The sequence below is a fragment of the Phoenix dactylifera genome, chromosome 2 (genome assembly GCF_051530095.1).
Source record: "Phoenix dactylifera cultivar Ajwa chromosome 2, Ajwa_hap1_PhDact_Kaust_v1.1, whole genome shotgun sequence".
NCBI classification, from domain to species: Eukaryota; Viridiplantae; Streptophyta; class Magnoliopsida; order Arecales; family Arecaceae; genus Phoenix; species Phoenix dactylifera.
Genome location: NC_143191.1, coordinates 39,488,772 through 39,506,548, shown reverse-complemented (window position 1 = coordinate 39,506,548; position 17,777 = coordinate 39,488,772). Strand labels below are relative to the sequence as shown.

Sequence of the window (17,777 nt, the reverse complement as noted above, 5' to 3'; positions counted from 1 at the left end):
TGCTTTTCAGAAAAAAAAGAGAGCAAAGTATGGTTAGCAGAAAAACAAAAATATATTTTTTGTTTGGTTAGAATTTTTAAAAAAAATACAAAAATAAAATTTCAAAAAAATAAAATTTTTATATTTTATGAAGAAAGTTAAGAATATAAAGAAACTACTTTTTTGTGGGTTGAAAATTAAGAGTTTTTTTTTCCAAAAATACTCTTAAGCTATTAAAATTTATAAGTAAGATTTTTTTTCTGTATTAAATATATAATAGATATTTTACATAATATTTTAGAAAAATAAATGCTTAACCAAATATAAATTATTTTATAGTATATTATTTTTTAATGATCAATTAAATATACTAAAATTATTTTTTGCCAAATAAAAATAGAAAAGTAGAGAAATAATTAGAGATAGAGAATTTTTGAAATGCGAGTGGCACTAATAAATGCTCGCTCATACCACGGCCGCCGGACACCTTTCAACCCGGCTCCAGATCCAGACCCGACCCGTCAAGGAAATAAGGTTTAGATCCAGAATTCGGATCGTACAACCAAACCCAGCTTGCCCCGGATCCGAGTCAAAACGAACCAGGGTCCGACTCGGCATCAAACGTGGGCTCTGACCTCCTCCGCTCCAGGACTGCTCTACTCCGCTACCGCTATAAATATCCGCTCTTCCGCTTCCTCGGCATACGGTCGAACACCTCCCGTGCGTCCGCGTCGCCGGAGGGAAGCCTATTCGAAGAGCACCGGACCAATAGGAGCCCCCCACGCCTCAAGAGAGCTTACCTTGGGACGAGAGAAAGAAGAGAAGAGGCGGGAGGGCGATGAGCATCGTTCCAAAGGAGACGATCGAGGTCATCGCGCAGAGCATCGGCATCGCCAACCTCTCCACTGATGTCGCCCTCGCTCTCGCCCCCGACGTCGAGTACCGCCTCCGTGAGATCATGCAGGTACGAGAGCGCCCCTCCCTTAACCTCGAGGTGCTTCGCTTCGTGTTTGATTAGCTCATGGTCCGCGGACTCTTCGAATTGAGGGTTGCAGGAGGCGATCAAGTGTATGCGCCACTCGAAGCGGACGGTCTTGACGGCGGACGATGTGGACAGCGCACTTAGTCTGAGGAACGTGGAGGTGAGTTTCTGTCGGAGTTGTAGGTTGCGAACAGTTTGATTTTGCTGGAAAGATGGAATTTTTTTGGGCTTTAACTCGGTTTATAGGGTTTTTAATTACATGGGTTTGGTTGTTTGGTGCTCTACTTGAAAAACTAGATTTGCTGCTTATAAAAATCCAGAATTGGAATTGTTAGTTGTAAAGCTTGATTCTTATTTGATTTGTGATATAGTTGGAATGTGGTTCGTACTAGAAATTTGGAGTTGCTTCTGAAAGCAAGCAGAGAGAGAGAGAAAGAGAGAGAGAGAGAGGGGAGCAGAAAACGAGGAGGAAGAGGACAAAACAGAAAGTTGAATTTTTGAGACGGCAAGACGTAAATGATTTAGTTTCTAAAAATATAGTTCTTTATCTAGATGTATGTTTTATGATCAAGAAGGGTATTTATAGATTCTGGGTTGTGATTTGTATCATTGCTCGAGAAAGCTAAAGGATTATTTACGATTATGTTTAGTTTCTTGTATAACTTTGCATGTAAACTCAGTTCTTGTGGTTAATATGTCAATAGTGGCGCTCAGTTTTGGACTTTAAAAATGGAAGGATGCCCATAGTTTAGTTATTTATTTTTCTCTTTCCCTCAGGAGTCGAGTCCTGATGTGGGTTATGGTGTTTACACTGTATAGGCTTTTTTTTTTCTTCCACAGGAGCATCATAGTTTACATTTTTGTAGTTCAATGTGCTTTTTGAAACCCACAATTTGTTGTTTTCCGAAGATGCATACTTGATTTATAATTTGTATTCTGGTATCTCATTTTAACTAGGTAGTATCCTTCCATTTAATGCTGTTAACTTTTGCCCCTTAGTTTGCAAATGAACTTTCTTGTGCTTACAAATCTAATTTTCCTCATCCAGCCTCTTTATGGATTTGCATCTGGGGATCCTTTGCGGTTTAAAAGGGCTGTAGGGCATAAGGATCTGTTCTACATTGATGACAAAGATGTGGACTTAAAGGATGTAAGAACTACCCTTAGCAAGGATATTTTCCTGATGTCTTTCGAACTACCTTCTGCACATGTATAATTTTTGTGGTCTGTTATCATCAGGTGATCAATGCACCTCTACCTAAAGCACCACTTGATTCTGGAGTAGTGGCTCACTGGCTAGCTATTGAAGGGGTGCAACCTGCAATTCCCGAAAATGCTCCTGTGGAAGGTCTGATTTCATGTTACACATGATAGTAATAATATTCTCTTGTTTGCACAGGTTGTTTAATTATCTTGAATGTTAGAAGTTATTGGCAACGCAGTGTTTTATCTTTGCTTGTTCGCCACCACAGCCTAACGGCCCTAACCCCTAAGCTCTTTCTTTCAAACCATATTGGGCTAGCACAGGCTTAAGTATCAATTCCCCTACTTCATATGAGGTTTTATATTTTGTCAAGATCTGTGGCTTCACATCCTGTTGGCTACATTCTTTTCGGTTGTCCATTTTCACCTTAATTGATAGTCATGGCCTATGCAATTGATCCTACATCTTTCCGTCAATGCCAAAACTACCTGCTTGAGAACGGGCCACATGGTCCTTCAACTCAAGGCTCAGTAACGGCCAAAAATCATTTTATTTCAGAAGTTTAAATTTTGACACATTAAAAGCAAATTTATACTCTAGCAGCCTAAAAAGTTTATACTGCATACACCATGGAAGTGATTGTCTGATAGCCAGTTCAACATGCTAAGCAAAATTCAAAATGTTTGGTAGAGGATCTGTTTCTGCATAAAAAACTGAACACAAAAGAGGGAGGAGTCATGGGCTGAGAGATCTCCAAGGGGCACACCACAGTGTGTGTGTGTGTGTGTGTTGAGGTTGGGGAGGGTGACTTTGTGCAGAAAATCAAGGTCAGGGATGCTCCAACAAGGCACGGCAGTAGTGCTTAGGAAGGACGAGGTGAGGGAAAGCTGCGGAGGTTAGGGAGGCTAAGGTGAGGTGAGGTATAGAGCGATGGTGCTTGAGGAGGCTGGGACAAGGTTGAATGGCAGATGTAGCACCATGGAGGTAGAAAGGAGGATGAAGGAGAGGAGAGGATGGAAGAGAAAGGGAAGGATGTGTCATGGGTGGGTGGAGGCAGAGAAGAGAATGAAAGAGATTGGTTGGAGTGGTGTAGGGTATTTTGGGTTAATGAAGTTGTTTTGAATGGATGGTTGTGATGCCATCTTGTTAAAGTTGTTATTTTCTATTAAAAGGTTAAATAATTAACTCACTCATTTGCCATGGGTTCACTACTCTTGTTTTTGTTCCTGAGAGAGCAAGAGCTTCAATCAAGAGAATACAGATGCTTTTTAAAATAATATTTATGTATTTATTAGGGGCTCAGATTTGCATTAAAATAGCAAAAGATATTATATACATATATCACTGTATTGTTACATATTTATGCACTTATATTGTTATATATAAAAACAGAACATAATATACTATATTAGTAATTTGGGCTTTGGGCTTCTTAGACTAATATCTGCTCCATTTAGTTTTTGCAGAAAGATACAGTCCAAATCAGTTCCCCATTCAAAGGACAAGATTGATATTTTCAAATTAACCTTTTGAGGTTCAGTTGAGTTTATTATGGTCTTATCTGGTTGGTTTGTTCCTAAGAGATCAATGCCCAAATTGATTAGAGTTCAAATTTTGATTTGGGAGCCATATTCAACCATGAGTCTCAAATTCACATACAGTTGTGTTAGCTGCCCGACTGACTCGAAGCCCTAGACCTGCCTTTAATGAAGTTTCTTAGAAACAGACTAATGATGCTATGTGGAAGAACTTTTTGGAACATACTAATGATGCTATATGGAAGATTATTTTTTTTTTTAATCTTGAGTTACTAGACGTACTTTCTGTTTTTCAAAATGAAAAAGTATCATAACTACTCAACTGTTTTGGAAAGATGCAAGTGAAACAAACAATTTTTTTGTTGAAAATCTGGAAAACAGAAAAGGAAGCATAACCAAGGATTGGGGTGCCAGTTTCGGAACATGTACCAGTATCCAACTGGTTCAGTGTTCTGTACAGTCCAGCAAGGTTTGCAATCTCGGACCTATTGAGTGTTGCTATTGAGGTATGTACCATACCGGCACTCGGTACGGGTGTACTGGTTGGGCTCCAATGGGGGATCTGGTACTGAGATGAACCTTGCGGCACAAGTGGCATACCAAGTATAGGTTTGCTATCAATACAAGTCGGTATGCCCAATACTGACTGATACGCTCCCCTAAGCAATTTTTGAGCATAGCCTTATGGGACCTCGCATTAACCTTGACTTGTAACTTGGTGCTAGAAAGAAATCAAGTTTACTGTCAAGTTCAAACTGGTAGAACTCCACCAGCATCAGCTAATTTTGAAGTAGATTTATAAGCATTAAAGTTCTTTGTAATCGCTAACATTTGTAGCAGGATCAACTGCATATGCTTTGAAAATGTAAGGCCAGAATATATTCTTTCAGTGATTGCTAACTTGACTTTGGAGATGGTCCATTGAGAGCTTTGTATGTCTTATCTGGCATAGTTTTCTGAATACGCAAATCTTTGTAGTTGGACCTCATCTGGGTTATTTAAATATACTGTCCATTTGAAATTATTGTTCAGTAGGCTGTGATGCATCCTTGCCTGAAGTATATTGTTACTGTGTTTTTTTTCTGCCCTGCAGTTGTCTTGTATCAACTTATTGCATCATTTTAACTAATGTCAGAAGTTACTCTTTTCTGCAATCTGGAATTTGTGTCTCTAACCACACATAAGTTACTATCTCAAGCATTTCTTTCTTCATTGTAAGCCTTCATTATAATTTAAATACCTGAGTCCTGATATTATGAAAGTATGAAAAAAAATCTGTTAAGACGAAAGTGAATAGTCCTTTGTCCATTTCCATTGTCTTCTAATAGCTGCCCATCTGCCTATTGTTCCTTTCCTGATTCACCAGTTCTTGGTTTGATGTTGTTGCTTTTTTCATGGGTATCTGTTCTTCTAAATGTTACCTGCTTATTTATTCTTTTATATATTCCTTTTTTTCCCAGCAATTGTAGCCCCATCAGAGAATAAAAGATCTGAGCACGGCAAAGAAGATGGACTTCCTGTTGATATTAAGCTCCCTGTTAAACATGTATTATCAAGAGAACTTCAGGTGATATTCCCAAATCTCATGGCTTGATGTTTTGGTCATATTAATCATTTCATTGGTTACAAAACTTTTCTGAAAGTTTGTTTATGATGAGGATGTTTATTCTTTCTCTTGATTTTGCAGCTCTACTTTGATAAAATCACGGAGCTTATTGTAAGTAGGTCAGATTCAATCCTTTTTAAAGAAGCTTTAGAGAGTTTAGCAACAGATTCAGGGCTTCATCCGCTGGTTCCATATTTTTCATACTTCATTGCAGATGAGGTCAAGTTTTTTGATATCTTGTTCGGTTGGATATAACAATGAGTTTGATCTTCTCCATGTTAATATACTTTTTTCGGCTTGCAGGTCACCCGGAGTTTAAATGATCTGCCCCTTTTGTTTGCTCTAATGCGTGTTGTCCGAAGCCTTCTCCGGAATCCACACATTCATATAGAGCCTTATGTAAGCTCTTTAGTATGAAAACTCTGCTGTTAACTTTAAATGCATGTGTTTCTATGATTGCTTTTCACATACAGATAAACATACATATGATTGCTTATTTCATTCTGGTGATATTCCATTTATTTAGTTTGATGTCAAAGGCTATGATATTTTATCTTTAGAAAAGAAAACAAAGTCCCCCCCCCCCACAAACACATACACACACACACACACAAAAAAGGAAGAAGGCTCTGACTCAACTTACCAATTCAATACATTATACTGCACAAAACATTATGCTGTGACTTGTTATTGAGATATTTCTTCCTGCAGAGTCCAATTCAACTGACCAATTCAATACATTTTGCTGTAAAAAACATCATATTTTCATTTCTTATCTTGATGTTTGTCTAATGAGCATCATTTACTTCTTCAGTTGCATCAGTTGATGCCATCAATGATAACATGCATTGTTGCCAAACGGTTGGGGCATAGGATTGCAGATAACCACTGGGAACTAAGAGACTTTGCTGCAAATTTAGTAGCTTCAGTGTGCAGAAGGTGAGAATGCTGCTGTCTGTGCAAAATTTCATCTTTGCATCTTAACATGGATACTACTTTTGAGACCCAGCTGTAGGGTGAGGTGTTTAGGTTTGACTTGAGTATTCTGTCATGGTCATCAGTATGTGGGAGAAATATCTGGTTGTTATTGTGGGTTCTGCCTGGAGTAAGAACCTAATCTCCTTGATGAGTGATTTTATGTATCTTCAAATCAAGTCATGGAGGCTTTCAACTGGAATTCATTCTGAAAGTTGGTTCATCGATCACTCACTGTAGGAATTTGTTTACTCTTTGGGCACAAGTATGAGTAATTCAGTCATACTGATTTTCTTTAGTCTACTGGCTGCACAGATTTCTTGATGTTAAAAAAGAAATGTTTTAGATGGTTTTGGAATATTATATTAGAAGGGGCATGCACAGGTTTGGGGATATAGTTATTTTAGTATTGGCTCTTTTAAGTATTACTCTATCTATATAGTTCTGTAATATTGCTCTTATGAAAAAAATACTGGTGGAGGACCCTTCAGATCCGTGAGCATAGTTTGCACAGTGATTTGTTCCTGTTGTTGCTTTCAGCCTCCTTTTTCTCACAGCCTGCACTAGTTGGTTGACACTTGGCTTTGGTAGTGAACTATTATGGTCGAAAACTAATATCTTAAGATTAGACCCCTAACGTTAGACATGGGCAAGGAGCATCTATGAGATAATGGACATGTTCTTGCTACTGGACTGTTGCTGATGACTGCTGCTGTGGTTGGTTCTAAGAGGCATATCGATCATGCAATCTCATTATGTCTTGCTGGTAGATAGGGGCTTGAGATGACACTTTTGCCAAAAGATTGGGAGGATGAATATCTTCATAAACTTAAACCTATTCACTGTCTAGCCTTGAACAATTGAGTTATTGATGCCATTGGAAGACAAATTATGTTCCTATGTTGACCACTGATTGTTGGCTTCATACCTCAAAGAAACTAGAAATCTTTCTAGCATACTCATTCAAACTCCTCTCTGGATCTTTATGCTTACTGGGAATGGATGTTGAAGGACCCTTTGCAGTTTTATGATGTTGTAAGATGGTCAACTCATCAAAGTTTTCTGCATAGCTCAACCACTCTCTTTTTCTTCCTTTTGGGTAAACAATAGCTCGACAACTCAAACTGAAGAGTTACTACTTTGCGTGCTTTTCTGCATGTCAGCTAGTAATTTACACTACATCAAGTTCCATTTTACATCACATCAAATTCTACTGGGAAGCTGCAGTTCTAATTATTAATGTTATATAAAAGTAGATGGGGATAGTTAAGCATCCCTTGTAGGCCTTTACTATTAAGCAGCAGCTGCAGCCTTTCTGTCATATAGTTGAAACTTTTGGAGGCTTGCTAGGCTTCTATCATTCGCTGACCTGTATTTAAACAGCTAGGTCATAATGAATTATGTTTGAACATTTTCCGGGTATTGAGAACCTCGATTTTCATCTCTTTGAGCTCTAAGTTTAATTCAGTTCAAAATATGTTCTGCAGATTTGGTCATGTGTATCACAATCTTCAATATCGGTTGACTAGAACTCTTCTCAATGCTTTTCTGGATCCATCTAAAGCTATGACACAACATTACGGTGCCATTCAAGGGCTTGCTGCATTGGGACCCAGTGTGGTATTTTCTGTTCAACTTTCTTGTGACACTGTTCTTTTTTCATTATCTAATTACTTTATGCATTTCAACTTGCTAGGTTCGTGTTCTCATTCTACCACAGCTGGAGACGTATATGCAGCTTTTAGAGCCAGAGATGCAACTAGAGAAGCAGAAGAATGAGATGAAGAGGAAAGAAGCTTGGCATGTCTATGGTGCCTTGCTGGTCTGCTCCATTAACTTATATTTCTCTGTTGTACTGATATTACAATTTGTGTCAAAATACTGGAGACCTAGATGCTATAATGTTTCTGCTGGAATGCATTTTCTAGTGCGCTGCTGGTAAATGTCTGTATGAACGGGTCAAGTTGTTCCCTTCTTTGCTTCATCCACCAACACGTCAATTTTGGAGGAGTAATGGAAGAGTTGCAACTAAAATGCCAAGTAAGTTTGCTTTGGACTAGTTCTTAGATCAGTATTCCAGTCACCGCATTCTCATTATTTTAAGTTTTCACTCTACTAGAGCAATCACTTTAGATGTGTTGTAATCACCTCGTATTGCTTTTTGGCTCTCCTTGTTTTAAGCAGCTGACTGTATATTTTGAAAAGTACCTGACTGAAGTAGGGGGATTATATTTGGCAAAAAATACTGAGAGTATTGGCAAAAAGTTTATTTCTAGGAGCTGTTTGATGATGAATGTGCTATAGAAATATACCTAGGCAACTCCAAGGAGCATGTAGTAACAAAGACAGCCTTGGCCGTAAACAGTAAGATGCTAAGAGCAAACAAAATAACTTTTAGGTATCAACAATTATGAGGGAAGCTAGGTTCATGCTGTTATTTAGTTCAGCTAGATCTTGAACTTAAAGGTAAATATCAAATAACTGTATAAGTGTTTTGAACCATTTAATGCTAATAATGGTATACAAATTGCAGCAGCTATCATGGAATATCAATTGGCTACACTGTTTTAGTTGCATGATATGGCACAAAAACTTTTAGAAAAATAAGAATTTGGAATGCAGTGCATGCGTCTCAAATAAGCACACTTGCATGCAGAGATGTATGCTTGTATTTGTGCATAAAAGCTTTTCAATTAAGATATTTGTAGCATAAGTATGTGTTGTCAGTTGTTAATGAACTTTCTCATATCTAGGGTGTTTACATTGAGTTGGGTGATATAAAATTTAATGAACTGTACAAGTGTTGCTAGTTACATTCTATTTTGGGAATGAGCTAGTCCAAGAGGAGGACCATGACATCCTCTGAATGTACCAGTTGCTTGACTCTGGAAATAAATGTGTCCTTAGTCTGGTTTTTTGTTCCTGTTGACCTCATTTAAAAGCATATTTTGACCTCATTTAAAAGCATATTTTTGTGGCTCCCCATGTTCCAATAAAATAACATTATGGCGTTCTGATTTAAACAATTGTTGCTTGATGAATTTTGCAATTACTTTGTTTTCTTGATTATGTTGCATTTTCAATGGCATACACCGACAGGGACACATTGAACCATGACTAGCTCAACCCAGTCAGTTCTGGATAGTTTAGTTTGGAACTCCGAGAAATTGTATGTCAAGTGAAGAAAGTTGCTGAACGTTTCAGATAGTAACTAAAAGTTTATGGAAAATAACTCTTCCCCTTAGGTCATAATTTAGAATCCAGTCAGTTTTCTTTTATAAACTGTTGAGGTATATGCGTCTGTATTACAAGTTATTAACTAGGTGAATGCTTGGCTCTTTGTATATTCAGATAAACGCAAGGCAAGTAGCAGTCACTTGCTGCAGCAGCCAGCCCTCAAAAAACTTGCATCTGATGGCACAGCGGGTTCAATCCCTCCCATTTCCATGACAACCAGCATGCAAGCGGCAGCAGACGGGTTTCCAACTCCAAGTGAGTCTGGCATTAGGCCATCCTCTTCCACAGGGCAGTTATCCAATGAGAGCATCTCTGGTGGAAGCAGAAAGGAAAAGAGTGGTGGCAAAGCTCCAACGCCATCCACTGTCTTGGCCCAAGCTTGGAAGGAGGACTTGGATGCGGGCCATCTCATGGCATCTCTATTTGAGTTGTTTGGTGAAGGCATTTTCTCATTCATTCAGCCAGTAGAAATGTCATTCTTTCTGTAATCAACAGTTTGATAGGTTTCGAACCAAGTAGCTGACATCATGGGAGTTGTAACCCGGAAACAGTATTCAGGTTATATGTGCCTTGATGCAAAAAAGTATGGCTCAGCCTGTAAGGTGTTCCTGCTGTATCCTAAGTGCATATTTTGTCTGACTCAGGGTTTGTATCCCAGCTGCATCATTCGACAAATTCAGAGATCACAACTTATGAGGTTAATGTTATGATTCGTACTTTGTTTATTGTTGGGAAGCACACAGATACTAATTTTATTGGCTCTAGGTTTTTTTTTTTGTTGTAAGCCAGATCTTCCTTTTCCAATATGCTTTCGATTCATGGTAGCTTATTTCATTGGATGGCCAAATTCCACCCCCAACCCAAATGCATCATACGTCAGTCTACACGCTAGTTGTTAGATCTCTCAAACAAGGTGTACCTACATCCATCCACCATCTACACTAAAATAGGAAAAGTCAAGCACTTGCACTGAATATTGTTGTGAAGTACTCCACTGGTAGCATAAACCAAACCTTATCATCCAGTTCCAGTTAGACTGTTATTTACTAATTACACCATTAAAATGGAAAAAATAAGGAAAATTCGAAGGGACCGTGGGATCGAAATAGTTCTTTTTCTTGTCTTTCGAGCATAAAAACAGAAAACAAACTAAAAAAACACAACAAAATGAAGGCGAATGCAACCGACCGTTCTGGAACGCTGCATTAGTTGCCTTCTGCAGCAAAACGAAGGTTGCCGAAGAGATAAATACTCAGAAGAACAGCTTCCGGGGCATTGAGGGCACTGGAGATGAGTTGGCCACAGTGTCAGGGGGGGGAGACCCACCTTTGTTTTCTCGGGCATCAACAAATTTTGCTGGGTCTGGGTTCGTCAAGAGGGTTTTCTGAAAAGACTGGGAGAAGCCCGTAGCAATTATCGTTACGTGGATTTCACCAGTGTAGCGGTCATCAACAACGGCTCCAAATATTATATTCGCAGAAGGATCTGCCAGGCTAGTTACAACCTGTAAAAACCAGCATAAACATGAGATGATTAAGAGACAAAAACAAAGTCATTTGGGCAGCACAGACAAGCTAACATGGTGAGATTTAGAGATAGAGCCTGATATCGTAGAACTCCTGAAAAAGGGTCTGGCACCAACGTAAGTACATGCTGTATCCATGAACCATGCAATGTATTCTTCTGCTGGTACATATATGCATACATAAATGTATCATTACATTCATGTACGTGAACATCTATAGTTGTGCATAATTATATTAAAAAGGAAAAAAAAAACAAAATTTAAGGTTTTTATAATTGGTAACCAGGTATTCTGTTAGTATACTTAGAAAATATGAAATCATTGAAATAGCGAACATTATTGCTTAAATTCAAACTACGTCAAACTGAACCTTATCTTTTTAATTGGTCAAAGCATGCTTAATGCAGGCATAATGCACAATCTGAGTATGGACCAACAATCTGGTTTTCAGTATCAAACATGGAAAGTAAGCGAAATGCTGGGAATCATGAGAGAGAAATCAACTAACTTCTGTACACACTATGAAGAAAGGTTCATGTGCAGGTCAAGTAAGATATGAAGCACCTGGGACACTCTGTTTACTTCTTGCAAGGTTATATCCTTTCCCCCAGTTATATTGTACACAACCCCAGTAGCAGATTCAATCGATGACCCAATTAGGGGGGCAAGGGTTGCTTGTTCAGCAGCTTCTTGTGCCCTGTTTTTACTAGAGGAAACACCAACACCAAGCATGGCAGTTCCAGAGTTCTTCATGACAGCTTTCACATCAGCAAAATCAACATTTACAAGTCCAGGAATCTGCAAATTTTTGAAAATGATTTCAAAATCAACATTTACATGAGCAACGGTAGTATATACCATTGCTCTGTCACTGATCAATAAACAGCCCCCTCCTCCACCCAAGGGTTGCTGCCAAACAGCACTCACCGTTATGATGTCAGATATCCCTTGCACCCCTTGGCGTAAAACATCATCAGCAAGAAGAAACGCATCCTGAAGAGGCATATGCTCATCAACGACATCCAACAACCGATCATTTGGAATTATTATAAGAGTATCAACGCTCTTTTGTAACTTCTCAATAGCCTCCAGTGCCTGCAAATGGAGAAACCACAAATCAAGGCTTTCGATACTCATAAAAGTATGTCAAGAAGAGAGAGGTTGGAGGACAGCTACTTGAGGTCCATATGTCATAGCAGCAGGGTGTAATGCAGAGTAGTATTCGTTACAATAAGTTTATCCATAACTCATAAAGCACATCTATTATAAGATGCCTAAATTAGTACCATAGAAGTTCTATATGGGAAATAGAACAATTTTTTAAACCAAATATTATGTAGTCAGAATGTGCTGTTCACCAAAACTTAATCCAGACATTGCATTCAAGCATATCACATCTTAACACATACATAGGGCAAGATTCAACTTAAGGCACCTGAAAAGGATATAAAACTCTGCAATCAATTATCCAAAGGAAGATTCTGCTCTTCATGAAATAAAATGATGCACGGTAACAGTTGGATAGAAGTAATCCATACTGGCACTATGTGAGGGCTTTCTGATGGCACAGGTCTTTTATCGGCATTTTTCAAGAATTTTTCTCAGCATATTCACCTTTCAGTAAATTGTTCAGGACACTCAAATTTGCTTGCATCACAGCTTATATGTAGATGGGCTTATGATCCGCAGCTTTTGTAAAACTCACTCAGTCACCTTCTTGATATCACACTAGCATGAATAAATGTAACCTAGTGATATTTGGAAAAGACAAAAGATACTCAATCCCCCTCCAAAAAATGATAATATAAATGAAGAAAGTCTCACATCCAAGGAACTGTTCACAAAGGGTGCACAACATGTACAAGGTGAAAAGAATATTCTGAGACTTGCCTGTGAGGAACGTTTCCGCCCTTCAAAGCTGAACGGATAAGTGACCACACCAACAGTCAGATAACCAGCTTCCTTTGATACCTGGGCAACAACTGGAGCGGCACCAGATCCTGTGCCTCCACCCATACCAGCTGTTATGAAAACGAGGTCTGAGTCCTTGAGAGCATTGGCAATAGCTTCTTTGGATTCCTCGGCAGCTTGCTCTCCTAGAAGAGGATTTCCACCAGTACCTGCGTTTTTGAGAAAAATAAATCTAGTGACAGCGTGATACTAATAAAAAGTGCACGGCTTTTATCAATTAAAGAAGTGTTAGAATTTGTTTCTTCAATCTAACTTCTTAAATTCACTTTGTTGGTCTGTTCATGCTGGTGGGCAACTGATAGCAAACATTGGATAGATGACTATTCTGTTTTAGAAAAGGATTATAACATGCTTTAGCAAGTCCAAGTAATTGTATTAATAAACGAGACTGGCAAAAATTTAAATCCCATACAACACATTTACAGATATACTGCAGCATATATGAATTTGGTAGGTGCAATTACTTCTTTATTGTAGTTTGAAAATAGGGTAGAGTGCCTGACCTAAACCACGAGTCAAAAGCTCTCCAATTTGTAGCGGATTCTTTGCCTGTGAATGTAGTAGAGCCTGGGAATCGGTGTTTATTGCATAAAATTCAACTCCCTAACATAGCACGAAATTGATATAAGTATTCTATGATTAAGCTAAACACAATTGTCATATAAGACAATTAGATATATGAATAGAAGTATCAAGAATCACAACAGTTATTCCAAATGCCGTCATAACTGTTGAAATATAGGCATATTTAACCAAACAATTATGATAGAAAACCGAGAAATATTAGCTCTGCTGTGAAAAGATAGACCTTACAAAAATACTCCAAGTTGGTCCTGTCCAATAGGCAGTTATATTTTACATCGTATATACAAGCACATAATTTTAAACAATATGTAACCGCAAATAGAAAAGTATTTTTTCAGAATATGTGATGCTTTAAACCATAAATTATATGAAAAAAGCTACAAATCAATTGCTAACCATCTATAAAGCAAATAAATTTTATGTAGTCATCATCCTATCTGGTTCACCAATAGTAACTCAAAAGCAGGAGGATGCAACAGATAGAATGATGAGCAAAATTGTAGACAGAGATTATTTAGATTAGCTAAACCCACATGCCAGCAAGTTGTGAACATAAGGAAAATAGAACTAGTATAACAAAAGATTCCCTTGAGTACTGAGAAAAAACTCTCCTTTAGTCTAGACAACAATGATAGGAACATCATTAATTACAAAAGTCTTCAAAAATAGATTATGTAACCTAAAATAATAATGAAGATTATGTATGTATGCATATATGAAAGAATGTAATTCAGAAGAGGTGGTTTACAGAGATTTAGAAACAGGAAATAAGAATGACCTATTAATATAAGTAAAGCACAATTACATTGCAGAAGAAGACAGGTAAGAACAAATGAAGGAATAGGCTATAGCATAGCTATTACTAGCAAGAGTTTTGGTTCTGCCCAATACAATAATTAATCATAGAAATTACCACAGCATCCAGCTGTCAACTAAATCAAATTATTCTATCACACACCATATGTTAGATTAACAAGTTGTTGCTAATATTATTCCAAGAGGAGATTAATGATTAAGCACACCTAAGGGTTGCATGCGGAAACACAAGAACCAAAATTCTAGGAGCAACCAACTTCATATCAAAAGAGAACGAAAAAGCAGGCCCTTCTTTGTGCCACTAATATTTTCTGACATGTGAAGGCTGTGGATTAGAGATGAATAAGCAAGTCTGTTTCATTAGACTGATGGTCCCATTTTTTTTGGAGCAAAGAGACAAAAAGACAATATAGACAAGCCAAATTGGTAGCTAAGGGATTTATGAAGGCTCCAACTTTTTTTTTTTGAATTTGTTTCCTCTTTCTCTTTCCTCCTTTAATTTTTAAGTTGAAATTTTTTTAATTGTCTCCCTTAATAAGAATTAAAGGGTTCTCCTATCCTTTTCTCCCAAGAAAAATAAGAAATATAGATTTTTCTAAATTTAGCAACATTATGAGCATTTGAATTTTGTCAATCTATAACCAATAGAAAGTAAGAAATTTACAAGACCAAAAGCTAATACACCAGAAAAAATAAAGAAATAAAATGCAAACAGTAAAACTTTATTCGAAAAACAACTTCCCCACTACAATTCCTTTGTCTCAAATACCAATCATGACCAAACAACAACATAACACAAACACCCACCTCCAGTATATATTCAGTTCTACACACTTTTTAGAAATTCAAGCACAGAACATCTTGGGAAAAAGCCAAGAAACTGAGATGCTCATTCAATCTCCTACTCCCCTTGGCTTTAAAAGGAAATATATCAAAGACAACTACCAAACGCAGGATTAAAATTTGGGATGGAAACCAAAATGGTAGCGATTCTAAAGGTCTCATACTAGTAGAGGATGCGAATCCAATTGATTGGTTAGACTATCTGTTACAATGACCCAAGGCATATCCGCTTGGATTTCATAAATAACATACAAAACTAACTACTGATTGTATCATTTATGCCTTAATGGATCTTCATAGTCATTTCATGCATTGTATTTGAACTTCAGCTTAAATTTTCATTGACTTTTTGTGTGCAAAATTAGACTATATACATTATAACACACAATCATACAATGTAAATCCCTAGGCCTTTAACATAACCTACTTTGAACTCAATTCAAAATGAAACTTGACCAAGTTCAGTAACACCATATATGACTTAATCAGAACCGACAAATATGTTTATTTAATAATGTATTATACATTTCATGTAAGGAACACATTATTATTGCTTCATGATTACATGAATATACCGATTTAGAATGAAGTAGTATACAATGTCAGACCCATAAATACAACTTTCTGCATTTTTAAGGCAAGAATAGCAAGAAAAAGCTCTCAAAAACCTGAACAAAACCTCATTTCAAAATCAAGATTCACAAAAATAACACGATGTTTCGCCAGACGACTTCTATTATTTGATGAGAGCATTATAAAATACAAGATAAAACAATTAAATTCCCTTTTGAAGGCAAGAAGAGACCGAAACACCCACAAGAACTTGAAAAAAAAACACATTTTGAAAAAAATATAAAAAAAAACAACGCCGTGGAGTATCAAGGAAAAAAAAAACTCGAAGGAGATCACAACTTGGAAGAGAACAGCGCAGAAAAAGAAGAAAAAAAGAGCTCGACCTGCAGTCCACTGCCAATCATGCGATTGACAGCATTGTTCCCGCCCCCTCCGACGCCGACCACCTTAATCCTAGCCGAGTCCACTGGGGCGGAGGAATAGGAGCATCGCACGGTGGAGCCCCCTCGCCAACGGAAGGCCCTCCTCCGGCCCACCCGAGCGAGCCCACGCGGGGAGGGCGCGATTCGGAGAGAAGAAAGAGAGGCCAAATGGGTTGGATTCGAGAGCTGAAGCGAAGGAGAAGCAGCCATTGGAGGACCGGAGACTCGACGAGAGGGAAATCGATGACGAAATGAGATCCGGCCTTTAGGGTTTTGGAGGTTTTGGGATTTTATCTTCTCTTCTTGTCTTGTCTAGTTTTTTTTTTTCTCTCTTTTTTTTTTTTTTCCTCCTTTCCTCTTCTTCTTTTGCCCCTTTTTTAAATGTAATCCCCCGTAAAAACTTAGTAATGCTACAGCGCCAGAAACTTTTTTTTTTATTACCCTCCACGTCCTTGAAAGATTAGACTGCTTGAAGAGCAAAAATGACATCGCCAATACCCATCATTAACTTTGCTTAATTTGGGCATTATAATATCCATCATTCTTTTGGTTAGAAGCTGTGCCTTGCAAATGCACTTTGCATGCATATGATATGTAAAATTAATGCATGCTAAGATCCAATAAACTTAGGAAAAATCGATTATTATAAGCATTTAAATTTTGACAAATAATTAGAGATGAACTTTTTTTACTATGTTTTATGTTTATGGGAGAATATTTATAGTGAAAAATACATGTATGTAACTAAAATAAATAACTTATAATGATAAAATTATGTAGAAAATTATATAAGAGAATTTGTTTCCTTTTTTATAAAATATAAAAGTCCAAAGTTATTTTAGTAGGAGAGTAAATATCATCATATATTTTCTTAAAAAAAATATATGCACATGAGATAAGAAAGAGACGTAAACAAAAATTGCCCCAACTTAACAAATTTAGACCCAATAAAAATTTGAGAGACTAAGTCGCTAAGCAAATGAATTAAATCGATCTTAATTATCAATTAAAAAAATAAAAGCATAAATAATTAAAGTTAGATTTATAATGACAATATAACAGCTCTTTCAATTATCTATCATTTATCTTAATCCACCAATTATCATCGATATTTTTTTTTTTTATAGACCATGCTCAATAAATTAAAACTTAAGATTATCTCCACTAATCCCTCCATATGTAGCCATGTTCAGATTTTATGATAAAGATGGAAAATTTTCGAAGCAACCCCTCGGATTTGTCTGTGTTTCACATAAATCAATTATGTTTGAAAAATTCTAAATTTAAAAGTATTTGTTGTTTCAATGTAATCCTTCTGTCCATCTCTTACCATGCGTGTGCCTGCATTGTAATAAAATGTAACTTGTAACTGAAACCTTTTAGAGCATGGATGGGTGCCCATGAAACAAGAAGGATAGAGTGAAAAGGTCAAAAGATAATTTCCTTGGAGATATACCCTGTTAAGATTATTATTATTATTAGTTTAATGTTCTTTGTGGGTTACGGGTATTTGTTAAGGTC

General features: G+C 37.2%; 2 protein-coding genes across 5 annotated transcripts; one reads left to right on the top strand and one right to left on the bottom strand.

The window, feature by feature from the left end:
- Positions 1 to 592: 592 nt before the first annotated feature.
- Positions 593 to 10,246, top strand: TAFII59 (TATA BOX ASSOCIATED FACTOR II 59). Its single transcript, XM_039127343.3, has 12 exons — positions 593 to 943; positions 1,035 to 1,121; positions 2,010 to 2,111; positions 2,201 to 2,309; positions 5,164 to 5,270; positions 5,391 to 5,528; positions 5,613 to 5,708; positions 6,124 to 6,248; positions 7,772 to 7,904; positions 7,981 to 8,106; positions 8,213 to 8,324; positions 9,636 to 10,246. The coding sequence occupies exons 1-12, from the start codon at positions 818 to 820 to the stop codon at positions 10,007 to 10,009; spliced, it is 1,635 nt and encodes a 544-aa protein (XP_038983271.1). The 5' UTR covers positions 593 to 817; the 3' UTR covers positions 10,010 to 10,246.
- Positions 10,247 to 10,497: 251 nt separating this feature from the next.
- LOC103713553 (cell division protein FtsZ homolog 1, chloroplastic-like) lies at positions 10,498 to 16,629 on the bottom strand. 4 transcript variants are annotated; one of them, XM_026807141.4, is made up of 7 exons: positions 16,218 to 16,629; positions 13,521 to 13,620; positions 12,937 to 13,166; positions 11,974 to 12,141; positions 11,611 to 11,844; positions 11,101 to 11,204; positions 10,498 to 11,025 (listed from the first exon to the last, which is right to left on the bottom strand). In XM_026807141.4, the coding sequence occupies exons 1-7, from the start codon at positions 16,464 to 16,466 to the stop codon at positions 11,019 to 11,021; spliced, it is 1,092 nt and encodes a 363-aa protein (XP_026662942.4). In that variant the 5' UTR covers positions 16,467 to 16,629; the 3' UTR covers positions 10,498 to 11,018. The 4 variants fall into 4 exon arrangements, with proteins under 4 accessions (XP_026662942.4, XP_017699880.4, XP_008798743.4 ...); XM_017844391.5 differs by lacking the exon at positions 11,101 to 11,204 and having other exon boundaries at positions 11,555 to 11,844; XM_008800521.6 differs by lacking the exon at positions 11,101 to 11,204.
- Positions 16,630 to 17,777: the final 1,148 nt, after the last annotated feature.